The sequence below is a fragment of the Vanellus vanellus genome (genome assembly GCF_965231255.1).
Source record: "Vanellus vanellus genome assembly, chromosome: 3".
NCBI classification, from domain to species: domain Eukaryota; kingdom Metazoa; phylum Chordata; class Aves; order Charadriiformes; family Charadriidae; genus Vanellus; species Vanellus vanellus.
This window is the reverse complement of record NC_138907.1, coordinates 60,329,977-60,341,985: the sequence shown is the minus strand read 5'-3', so window position 1 is coordinate 60,341,985 and position 12,009 is coordinate 60,329,977. Positions and strand designations below refer to the sequence as shown.

At 39.5% G+C, this 12,009-nt stretch overlaps 1 protein-coding gene across 1 annotated transcript in view; it reads right to left on the bottom strand.

The window, feature by feature from the left end:
* The window catches only part of ARID1B (AT-rich interaction domain 1B), a gene marked incomplete at its 5' end in the record, with an annotated part of 340,856 nt that overhangs the window by 226,411 nt on the left and 102,436 nt on the right, over positions 1 to 12,009 (bottom strand). The window contains one exon of the mRNA XM_082481489.1: positions 8,699 to 8,809. Within this exon, the coding sequence (XP_082337615.1) occupies positions 8,699 to 8,809 (111 nt within the window). The remainder of the gene's footprint in view (positions 1 to 8,698; positions 8,810 to 12,009) is intronic.

Below are 12,009 nucleotides of genomic sequence, written 5' to 3'. Positions count from 1 at the left end.
GAAACAAAAATAATAATGTTTTAGATATCTTTCATTACCTTTTGTGCAAAATGCATTGGCAAAATTCAGCATCTATGATACTATATATGTACATGTGAGTGTAAACCTTATGCTGTGGCATGAGACAAGCTTTGTGTATTCATCCAACCTTACTAGAGCTTACTGATGCATAATGTATTACTACATGCAAACATATAAATAAAAACTCTCATGTATGCTTATCTTTATATTACTTCCCAAAACGATAACTTCAATAGTATGGTGGAAGATAAACTATTAAGTGAATTTCCGCCTTGAAGGGAAAAAAAACCAACCAAACCCAACACCACACATTCAGTTATAAATTCATGCCACTTAACTATGATGTGAAATAAATGATCCAGAACGGCATATTTTCCTATACTAATGCAATTATTCAAATGTGCCTCAAAATTCAGGTCCTAATTCTAATTTGACACAATAAGTCTCATTTCACAGGTTGGGATGATTAAAAGGGTCATCTGCAATTGTTTGCGTGGAAGGAAAGAGATCAAAAGCCTAAACACTGGGAGCGGAAAGGAGCCTTTCCCTGAAGTTATCAGCTTTTCTATCTTTATTTCAACACACTATGATGCCTCATCCCCCGAAATTATATTGCTGATTCAAACAGGACCCTCTTTATAAAAAGTCCTGTGGGAGCAGAACTGTGTTTGGAATTATGTGGGAATGGCGCAGAATAATCTGCATAACGTTAAGGAAAACAGATGCAGTGAGCTGAAGTATAGTGTCTTCCAAAGAAAAATGCAGAAAACCCCCTCATTTACAGTGTGTGTGTACATATACTTTTTTAAAAAGGTAAATTGATAATGGAGCCTATTTACACGTAACACACTTCAGAAGCACTTCTCACATACAGCACAATATAGCACAAATTCTATAAAAAGCCACCATGAACCACTGTCTTCAAGGGAAGACTTCGTAGTAAATCTAAGATGCATGGCTTCAGCAAAGGAAGGACGGTTTCAGAGGCTTAAGCGTTACAGGACATTAGGTTTCAAGAAGACACATTTGAGAGAAATTTAAAAGCCTGTTTCAAACTTCAAGAAAATAAAGCAAACGTGAACAATCCCACACACTACAGGACTGACTTTATCAGGATTCCAATGTAGTACTACAAAACAAATAATACATTACAAGCACTTCCCTTTTGCACTATGACGGCACCTAAAATCCCCAGCAATTATGGATACACCATAAACAATCAGACAAAGCACTGTGAAACCTGGCCTAATCTTAACACTATTGACCGTGACTGCACAAACATCTGCTTACACGGAAACTGCAAGCTGACCAGGAACACTCAGAAATGAGCTTCGCATCAAAGACTGGTAACTTTTTCTTTCTTTTTTTTTTTTTTTGTTTTGTTTTAACATGAAAGCTGCAACAATAGCACCAGAAGCCAACACATTCTCAGCAAACATGAACGGATGGTATAAGAAAAAGAAAAGGTATCTACCGCTAGGCTTCAGATGTTGCTAGTCAGAATGAGTTACTGTGTTTAGTCAAGGTTATGAAGCTGAGGTCACACTTCACAACGGTTGGCGAGCACAAGTAAAGGAGGCATTCTGTACAAAAAATAATTCCTATCTTACAGCAATACTTGTGGTAAAAATAAAAGAAAGAGAAAACATTTACAGGGTCTCAGGTACTTCCTGAAATGGTATTCAAGTGAGTAATGCTCTTTTGTCTTCTTTTCTGCGTCATAATCCCAATGTTCACACAGGCATGAACAAAGACATGCACTGGTGAATATATTAAGCTTTGGAATTTATAGTATGCTATCAACTCAAAATTTACAAATAACCAAGTAGATAAGACATGCACAATATATACATGTACACACATTGTGTAAAATGTTCAAAAAATAAAAGTAATCCCCAAATCCAAAAAAAGCCTACCATTTCAAAGTAGAAATTCCCAAATGCAGAACCTAAAGGCACTGACTTGGAAATTTAGGCAGATTAAAAGGACAGCTAGTGCAGTTCCTGCCCCTTGCAGCAGCTACATCTGAGCCACGCTTGCAGAGGCACCCGCGCTACTGCAGTTTACGGCCTTGCATATTAAAGTAACCTTGGGGGCTTTCGGTTTGCCTCTCATTTAAAGCTGTAAGCTTTGGCAGTTCAGGGGCTACCAGAAGGACAGTTCAGTAACCCCGGCTATGGGGGCAGCAGCCACTGGGGGAGGAAGTTTCAACTACCCAAATTAAATCGAGTTTCTTGAATTCTTGAACCAACACCAATACTGTCCTGGTATTTGGAGGTATAAAGTATGTTGACGCAACTCCTCATGGCTTCAAAAAACATTGCAGGAAAAAATGTACTAATACTTTAATATTCCACTTAGGACAACATTGGCTTATTTAAATACAAGTTTTTGCAACCCTAACCACTACTGGGATCTATAATCCCCTAGCAGTTTTCCCACATAAGTTTCATGTAGAGGTCAGACTAAATACTTCTTTTTGCATTTGAAATTTTCTTAGATCCTAAATTAGTAATTTTGTTTTTATGGGGATATTGTAAACATTGTAAAGGTAAAGTATTTTAAAAACAGAAAAGGTGATGGAATAGCCAAGTGTCTTTTTTTACAGTACTTAGTGAAATTAGTTTTTATACTTCAATTAACAACTTAACACTGTTTTTTAAATAAATATGACCAATTTATCAAGCAAAACCAAGTAATCATGTAAAGCCCAGAACAGAGATGAATAACAACAGAACCTTCTCTTCACATTACAAATTTTAATAGCAAGAATACTTAATTCAAGAAGCAACAATTTTGGTTTCAACGTTTCAGTTTAACCTTACATGGACAACATACACCCAGGGCTGCTCTGCACTACTTTAATTGCACTTTTCCCCCAAACCAGGACTTAAAACGGAATATACAAGTTGACTTTCAGACAATGAAGCTACATGATCACCTACATGAAATCCTGGCTCCACTGAAGTCAAATGTAAAACATGCATGAACATTGAGCGGGCCAAGACACAAAGCGCAAGTTCATTCCCCTCCGATAACATCACCGATGTAGTGGCGCTGCAGTGGCTCGCACTGGATTTGACCCACTATTCTGAATGACATGGGGACACAAACAGGGGCCACGTACAGAATCTGTAAGTGCACCAGCACCAACAGCAGAGCATGTTTTCCACCTCAGAAACACACAAATACATATTCTTGATATCGCTATATATGCGTGTTGTATGAAACTTGTTCTAGCTACAGGTTTATTACATGGAATGGTAAGAATAAGAAAAAAACAAACTAGCAACTGCACTTGATCTAGAATTAAAATTACTTGGAAAAAATAGCAACTTTTTCCAACTCTGTGCATAATGGCTAAGAAAAGCCTTTGAGAAAGCTTAGTCACTTCTTTGCAACTTGAAGCTTTTTTCCTTTTATTCCAGGCTTAAACAAAGTTCAGTGGGGCATCAAACTGCCTCAGTTTTAAATTACAGTCTGTACTTTAAAATAGAATGCATGCACCACATGTTCCTGAAGCTAGAGGGTGGGAGTGTTATTCACTGAAAATTGAAGGCTTGTTGAGTCAATAATCTTCTTTCACAGAGTAACAATTTTCAGCTAAAATTTCTTGACCCAAACAAAGGCAAACAAGATCATTCAGTTATTTTACAACATTGCAGAAAAAAGAAAGGAAAGTGGGAAAGAAGCACACCAGTCTTATCCTACTTGATGTAAAAACAACAGAAAATTTAATTCACAAGTATTACATACTCACGTTTCCTTCTTATTCATGGTTTAACATACTCCCAAACAGTTATTTTCAGATGGAGGCACGAATAAAGCCAAGAACTACAGGACAAAATTGCTATTATGTACTATATATGCATCTATCAACTAGCAACTGCATTTGCCTCCCAAGAATCCATTTACAGATTATTTTTTTCCCCTCCTTCTTTCTCAAATCAGAATTAATATACTGGATTTTTAAAATAACACTTAAATTTAGATCAAGCTTTCTAATTTGCTTACCTGCAAAGTATCCAACAACGATTACAAAAAAAAGAGGGTTGCTGCACTACATCTCTTTTAGTACTGATTTTTCCTTACCAGAGGGGCTACAATGGTAATTAGTATTTACATTATGATAGTGCCCACAACCCTGATCATGATTAGGGCTTACTGGACTAAGCTCTATATAAATGTCACCAGAGTCCCTCGTCCCAGTAGTTTAACCTTTGAGAAAAGAAGGGGGATCTCCTACTAACTCTCAACCACAGTTTCTCAAATTATGCTAGAAACCGATTTCCTGGTCTATTAAGACTTCAGCCATTAAAGGCATTTGTTGAGGGAGCTCTGTTGCTCGAGATGACTTTCCAAGCTACTTCATATTCTAGAAGTGAGACAGGGAATGTGGATTCCCAAACCATCCCATTTATTTTCATCACAGCCTGTGCCAATCAAGATGCATCTGAAACAGTATTGTTCCATGAGCTGAGTACACCTAGTCTTGCATTTAGTTCACTGCTAGTTCTCCACAGAGGTCCTCTGAAATCTAGTTTAGTACCCTCCTCCTGCAAGGAAAAAGGTGTGTTAACCAGAGGAATGACTATCCTGCACTCGAAACTTCCTTTAGAGGCTCATTAAAATGACTTAAAACAGAACTGCGAACCAGTTAATAAAAGCAGGAAGGGATTGCTGATGTACTGTTTTCCACAGTACCAAGCATAATGAAACAAGGCAACTGGCATCTTAAAAAAGTTCATCTCTCCAAGCAACGGTATGTATTATTTCAAACCTACCTGACACTGAAGTCATACAACTATAGATGTTGTAGAACCACAAACTTCTGAGGTCACGGCACTGCACAAGATACAAGTGGCACTCTACCTCCGTTGCTGGCTATTATTTTTTTGCCTAGAAATTGCTCTGCCGCCATGAAAAGACGCAGTGAATAAGTGATGTCGTAGAATTAATCCACGGAGTTCTGAGTGACCTAGTAAAGCACCAATTCCCTCAACTCAACAACCTTCCCCCTTTGACACTGCATGACCTCCAGTAAGCACAAGATGAACTCGAGCCAAGTTGTAAGACTCAGGCCAAGATTTCTCTACAGTTCACAGGGATGCAGCTGAGGGCTGCCGCGAGCCCACCTTCCCTGCAGCCTCCAGCCGTGCATGCTCACTCCTCCGGGCTTGCACTCATTAACTGCGTTAAACAGCTCTGGGATGTAAACTGGCAGAAAACTCTCCTTACAAAAAGAAGTGAACTGTCTTCCGTCAGTTGGGTAGCCATTTGACCTCACCTCTCAAACAAGCACACCTGACACTGGGCAAAAAAGGACCTTATAAAAACAAAACAAAGTAATAGCAAAACCGCCAATGCCTATCTGAAATGACTTTCATACTCATGCCAATAAAAAAAAATAAATTATGTTTTCTGCTCTTCATTCTATCAACACAATCCAACGTGAACATTTACAAAATTACTCATTAAAGACAAAATAAAGGATTAGACTTCACAGGCACACACAGCCTACTGCTGACACAAGCTTCTTTACTGCAACAACAAATTTGCAGATCTATCATTTGGAAGCTTTTTCCTGTAAGTCTGCTCCAGCTTTCGCACAATAGCAGAAATGTGTATTTTGCTATTATCCCTTAAGTCTCAATAAATATATTCTGTAGTAGCTGTTCCCCAGACAATTTCATTCAGGCTTCTCCCCCTTTATTCCTCCACTCTAACAGGGAACAGTTTCTGTTTATGACTTCCTCTCCTTCACAGAGTACCCAACTCCCATGTTTTCTCAAAAGCTTGAGATTTTCTTCTAATTGTGACCCCAACAAAAGTGCTCGGAGCACTATTCTGTGCAACTTTTCATTTGGGCTCTCAGTGACTCCACATGGTCAGAGACCCACAGGTCAAACCCTCCAGATATCAGAGCAGTTAAGAGAAGGAAAGCAAGCATTGTATAGAATCTGACAGGCCATTAGAAGTAGCTAATAAAGCCATATTTTGTTTGTAGCCATTTGTTACCAACCCGCATTACAAATCTGTCCGCTTTGAACTTTATGGGAACGTTCAGGCCAGGACTTTTATATACAATGTGTGAAGGAAACGGAACAACTATTGAGCTGTTTAGCTGCGCTTACTGTGACACAAACCTGCTGAAAAAACTCCCCCAAAGGATGACACAAGCCAGTATTCAGTGCCGCAGAAAGTGGCCAGCTCCTCTTCAAATCCATCAAAGGGAAACTCTTTTTTCAAAGCCACATCAGAGAACACCATCCACCATTTAGTATTACATCTCTTTTGTTGTTTTTCAGACACTTGTATAAGCTTGCTATGTAGCTGCTGTGATTTTACACAATGCCCTTAAGAAATAAAAAGATAACGGGCAAATTGTATAAATACCAGAATACCGTGAAACAAAACATAACCAAATTTTATTAAAAGCATAACACCACTGCTATCATTTCAAGCTTCACTGTACAAAGACAACTTACTGGCTACCCTCAAGAACAGCATTATCTTGAACACAAGCTTAAGGAGCCACATTTAGCATCCCAAAATGACACTATCACTAGGAATACTGAACAAGGCATAGTGAACACAGGTCTTCTTAAGCAATCCAAAACTGAATAGAGAACTCTCTTGCCCCAGGGGAAAAAAATACCCCATGTTTATATGGTCAAGCCATCCATACCCCAAATACTTATATTATAGCATTTATCGTGTTCACTGTACTTTGAATGTATGGATTTTTCCTAATTTCTAAGACATTTTCCTTTAAAGTAAGATAATGGGGAGCTTGCTCACACTACTAAAAAAAGCATTGTCGCCAAATATGAAGGGTTGCAGTTGTTTTTAAATTTGAAAAACAAAACAAACAAAAACAACAAAAAACCCAAACCAAAACCAAAATAAAATACAAAATGATAGTACCTCCTGTTCCCCTCCTATCCAAACAACGGGTTTTTTGAGTCAACTCAAACCATTCCATGATTCTATGACATGAAGGGCTCTCTGGTTATGTATCACAGCTCTTCAATAATGAAGTGTCTCAATAACAGTATTTGGGACCAACTTCGTTACGTGGCCAAAATGGTTAACATTCACTATTAATATTACCAGCTTACTCATACCTAGAATAATAATGAGCTACTAAATATACCAAACACTCAGGGACACAGATAATACCCAACAGTCTGCTTAGATATCATGATGATGGAGGTAAGACAAAGCATGGATTAAAAGTAGGACAATTGTTTAAGAAAAACCACAGGCAAATTAGAAGAACATTAGATGATAAATAACTTTACTTCTCTCTACCCTAATAAACACCATTCATGAAAAACTGGGAGCTAAAAATTCCCTTTTAATATCGCTGCTTTTTAAAGTAGGTAGTTGTTGCCAAAACAATTCAGTGTCCACAGTAGATACTATTTTTAAGGTATTTGCCAGCATTCATTCTTGAGACCTGTTCAGAGATATTAGTCTTTTTAAAAAAACATCTCCTGAAAAACTGTCAAATTAATACTAGTTCAAAGCAAATGGCTCTCTCTTCTCACACCGTTTTCCATAGCTTCTCCCGAGACGTGCACATCTCAGGCATCATGTAAAGAATTTGTGGCACGTATACTCTCCTAAGTGCCAAAGATATAACTTTAAAATGCTATGAAGATGTTTATTGCCCTATTTTTAGGGGTTGACAATAGTGCCATGTGCCAGAGGTAAAATATACAGCATACTACCAGATTTCACAAATACATTTGGTGTCTTGATAAGGTAAATTCTTCAGAGAGATCCCTCTGCCAACTGGAAATGAATACATACCCAGTGAACTGCAGGAAATACCCTATATGTTATGATACATAATACCAAGCCAGAGGTCACATAGTTTATAAACAGTTTTCATAATTTAAGCTGAACATATTCTAGTTGGTTTAAATTCATGCTGTTTTACTACCAACAAACAAGAAAATCCCCAAACCAACAAGGGCACACAGAGACAGGGCCAAGGAGTACTTTGTCCATTATGGTGAAATAAGACCTTCAAAAATGCAAGTAGTTGCAGTGTCTTTATAAAGTATATTAATTTGTGCTGTTTTCCCCACAGCAGAATGCACAAAGCTCAGAAAAAAATAAGAAATGTTAGTCCAAAAAAGATCTTCTAACCAAAAGATCAACCTAGCCCAAGCATCACTACCGTTCCCACTTCTACGTTTCTGTAGTAATAGACAGTAGCAGAATTAACACGTCAAACTCATTACTGATGCTCTGGGTCTGGAGCAAATAACTCCCGGCGGCAGTATTCTAAACCAGAATCAACTAAAATCCTTCAAAAAGGGCAGAAAAAAAAGCCTCTTCCTCATCAGATTGTTTTGTGCAAGTACAGAATTCCTAAAGCTAAAAAAACCCTAAAAATATCAGTTTCCTCTATGCAAATACACATGTGCACAAGCACAAAACATGCATGTGCATATAGTGCTATTTTGAACCAAAACAAGCCTAAGCTAAGTCCACTCAAATACAAGCTGTCTGTTCTCACCATATTTTTAAAAACAGTTTGTGATCAACCTCATTCAATACTACTTCTTCTTTCAACATTTCTCATCCGCTCATCCTAGATGAAATGAAATCCCACATAAAGTACTTTCCTTATAAAATACTGAAACAAAGATTAGTTTCTTACTGGTAAGCTCGATGGTCTTTCCTGCTGGATTAGATTCAAGTCTTCATGGTTAGGCTTTCCTGGGGCCATAGGGGGTTGAGATCTGGTTCCATAGCCTTCCTGAGACATGTCCTGCAACAACAGTTGTAACAGAATTATTAACCTGACTCAGTAATTACAATTAAATCCGCATCACAGAAGGGTGAAAATACAACAGCTGAGTGCTGATGATTTTTTTGATCCGAAGTTTTTACTAGTTAAACCACCTTGATGTCCATATCAAGCCCACACAGGTACCGCTATGACCTGCACTGCTCGTAAAGAAATACACGGAGTGGAGCGACACACCAACCAGGAATCATACCACTGGAACATGGGGAAACACACAAACACAAACCTGCTAAATAAACAAACCCCTTTTACAGTAAAAGAGTAGCAAGCACGAAGTGGTCAAAACATTCATCCTCCTCCTCGGTGTATTCTCAAGGCTGATGATGAAGTACTGAGCCAGGTAGAAGACTGACTTTCAGTAAGATTGTAATCACGCTGTGTAATCAGACTCCTGTAACAACCCTGGATTTACCATCACTACTACTGGCACAACTTTCAAACACCGGCTCTCAGGTCGTAGCACACAGCGCATTCGCTGCATCTGCTGCAGGCACGTTGTGTCCCATGGGTTAGAAGGAAGGCGTATTCGATCAAGAGTAGCTCCAAAGCCTGTATGGGCAACCTGGGGATTTTCCTCCTTATACAAGCCCAAGCAGTCCCAGCTAATGGCCTAACACAACGCCTGTCACACAGGGGTGGGGGCAGCAACCAAACAACGCCCCTGCCATCAACCACCCCACAGCACAAGGCTTCCTTCACACATATAGATACTTGCCCATTGCAAAGCCTTAGATTCAGGCTTCATTTTAGCTACTATAGCAGCTTCTACGCTAAGTTCTTCAAGGAAAACAACAGAGAGTGCAATACGGACTTCAGCATGCATAACTGGCAGGGAAAGTTGAAGAACCAGTTCCTGACTGCTAGAAAAGATATCCCACCTTAAAAGGCTTTTCTTCGTTGTTTTTAAATGCTTTAATTCTCCTCTCCCCCTCTCCCGAGTTTACCACCAGTTCAATTCGCTCCAGCCACCCTCACACCTTCAGTTCTACACGTACCTGAAAGCAGGCAGGCGCTCGGGGGGCGAAGGGGCAGGGGAAGCTGTCCTCCCTCCCACCCCACTGCAGCCTGAACACCTCCTTGCCGCCGCTGGCCAAGGGCTGTTCAGACAGCCCAGTCTCCCCATCATCAGCATTACCGCTCACCCGCAGACCCCAGCCAGCAGCTGGTTTGCAGAGCAGGAAGAGCTTTCTGTCTCTGTTTTTAGCCCAGCTCTTGACAGAGGGAAATTTGTTAACAACCGCACCGTTTCCATTCAGCCCCGTCCATCACTTTGGACTCTCCCGAATTATTTTAAGGAGATGCGGAAAATTCAGCGGGGCTAATAAAACAAACCTCAGCAAACCTGATACGATATAAACCCAGCAATAAACGATCCTATCGTAAGACTGTGCCAAGTAAAAAAATAAATAAATAAAATCAAGAAACACTTAAAAGGCCAGCACTTCAATGTGGTTACCAGCAGAGGGTAACAATTAGGCTTAAGGGTGACAAAGGCTGATGGCTGAATGATTATTATCCCCTGTGACCCCCCGCGCTCCCCCCCCGCCCAGATTTCCACTTGTCACACAGCTCTCCTGCTGCGCACACCAGCAGGTTCCTGTGGATTAACAGTGAGGTTTAAAATCAACAAATGGCACAAGGCCTCCATTCAGCAGCCTTCACCCCAGTACAAAGGAGCAGAAAGGTGCAGGACAGCTTCACAATAGGCAAACAAATGAGCAAACCTCTGCTTTCCTTTTTATTTAAAAACGCGCGCGCGCACACACACACGCTCACGCACATGCACACTAGGGGTTGTCACTGCATAGGCATCTGTAATAAACCCAGCAACCCCAGATTTCTACTTCCAGTTCAGCGTTCTTCTCTCTTCTTCCTAATTCTTAAAAAAAATACACCAAATAAGAACCACTTGTTAAAACAACAACAAGAAAAAAACACCCAGAAATACCAAGAGTGGTGAAAAAGGATAAATGGAATATTCAGTTTAGGAGATGTCATTTTAGAAACACAATTGTTCCTTTTTCCAAACAGACACTACAGGATTTTGCTGGCAAGCAAAACATGTTTTACATTTTGAAAAATCAAGAGCCATTAATTCCTTACAAAGTACAAAGCGTGTTTTTTCCCCACGTCTGCAAGATTTTAAGCTTGCTTCCTACTGAAATTTCCAGGGGGACCAGAGCGGGAGAGGGAAGAGACAGCACACTTTCTCATGAGAAATACTTCATGTTGAACAGAATTTACTTTTACCCGGTATTTGAAAACCATCTATGAAATGTCGTTCTATGCGCTGAAGAGCACACTGAAAAACCCCAACTTGACACTCTTTGTCTTTTTAAATGCAACACTTTCATAGTGCTTTCCTTTCTGCCTGTAGAAAAAAATCAAATCCATTTGCTCAATTCTAGATGAGGTTTAGAAACAAATACTGCAGACATCCGTGTTTGTTACGATGCGGATACCTGTGCACTCCAAATGGGACTGAGATCACATACTCTTTCTTATATTCTCAGTACAGCCATTCAGATACTTGTATCTCTGGAAACTTGGAAAGCAGCTCTTGAGAAGTGAAGAATCAGTTTGCTCTCAGTACGTTGCAGGCATGGGAATCTCCCAGATGAAATATGCATGGGGCTGTGCGTATAATTTTATGTGTTTATACATATGCATTGTCCAATAAAAACAGTCCATTTATATACTAAACATAATGACGATTAAATAATAGCATATTTCACTAAGAGGTTGGCTTCATAACCAAAATAGCGCTCAGTATCATTCTCACTGAAAAACAGTGGAGAGAAAATCCCTACTGCCTTTCTTCAGTTTTGCATTAGGAAATTTTGTTAACATACAGCATATTACAGAATAGATACCACAGATTTTGAGAGATAAATAAGAAATAAGGGCAGAAGTATTAGGGGAAATTGTTCATCACTGAAGAAATGGATGGAATTGGCAATTCTCACTTTCAGTTCTGCAAGATCATTTTTCTTTCTAGCATCTAGGAATGGATGTATCGGGGACTGAACAGAGGGAACATAAGGAGAAAAGGAATATGTCATCACGTGTTGTGCTACAGCCATGGCTGAGTCGTCCCCCATTCATACTGGGGCTCAATCTTCTCCTGGGATCCCTCATTTTTTTCTTTTTTTATTTTCTTT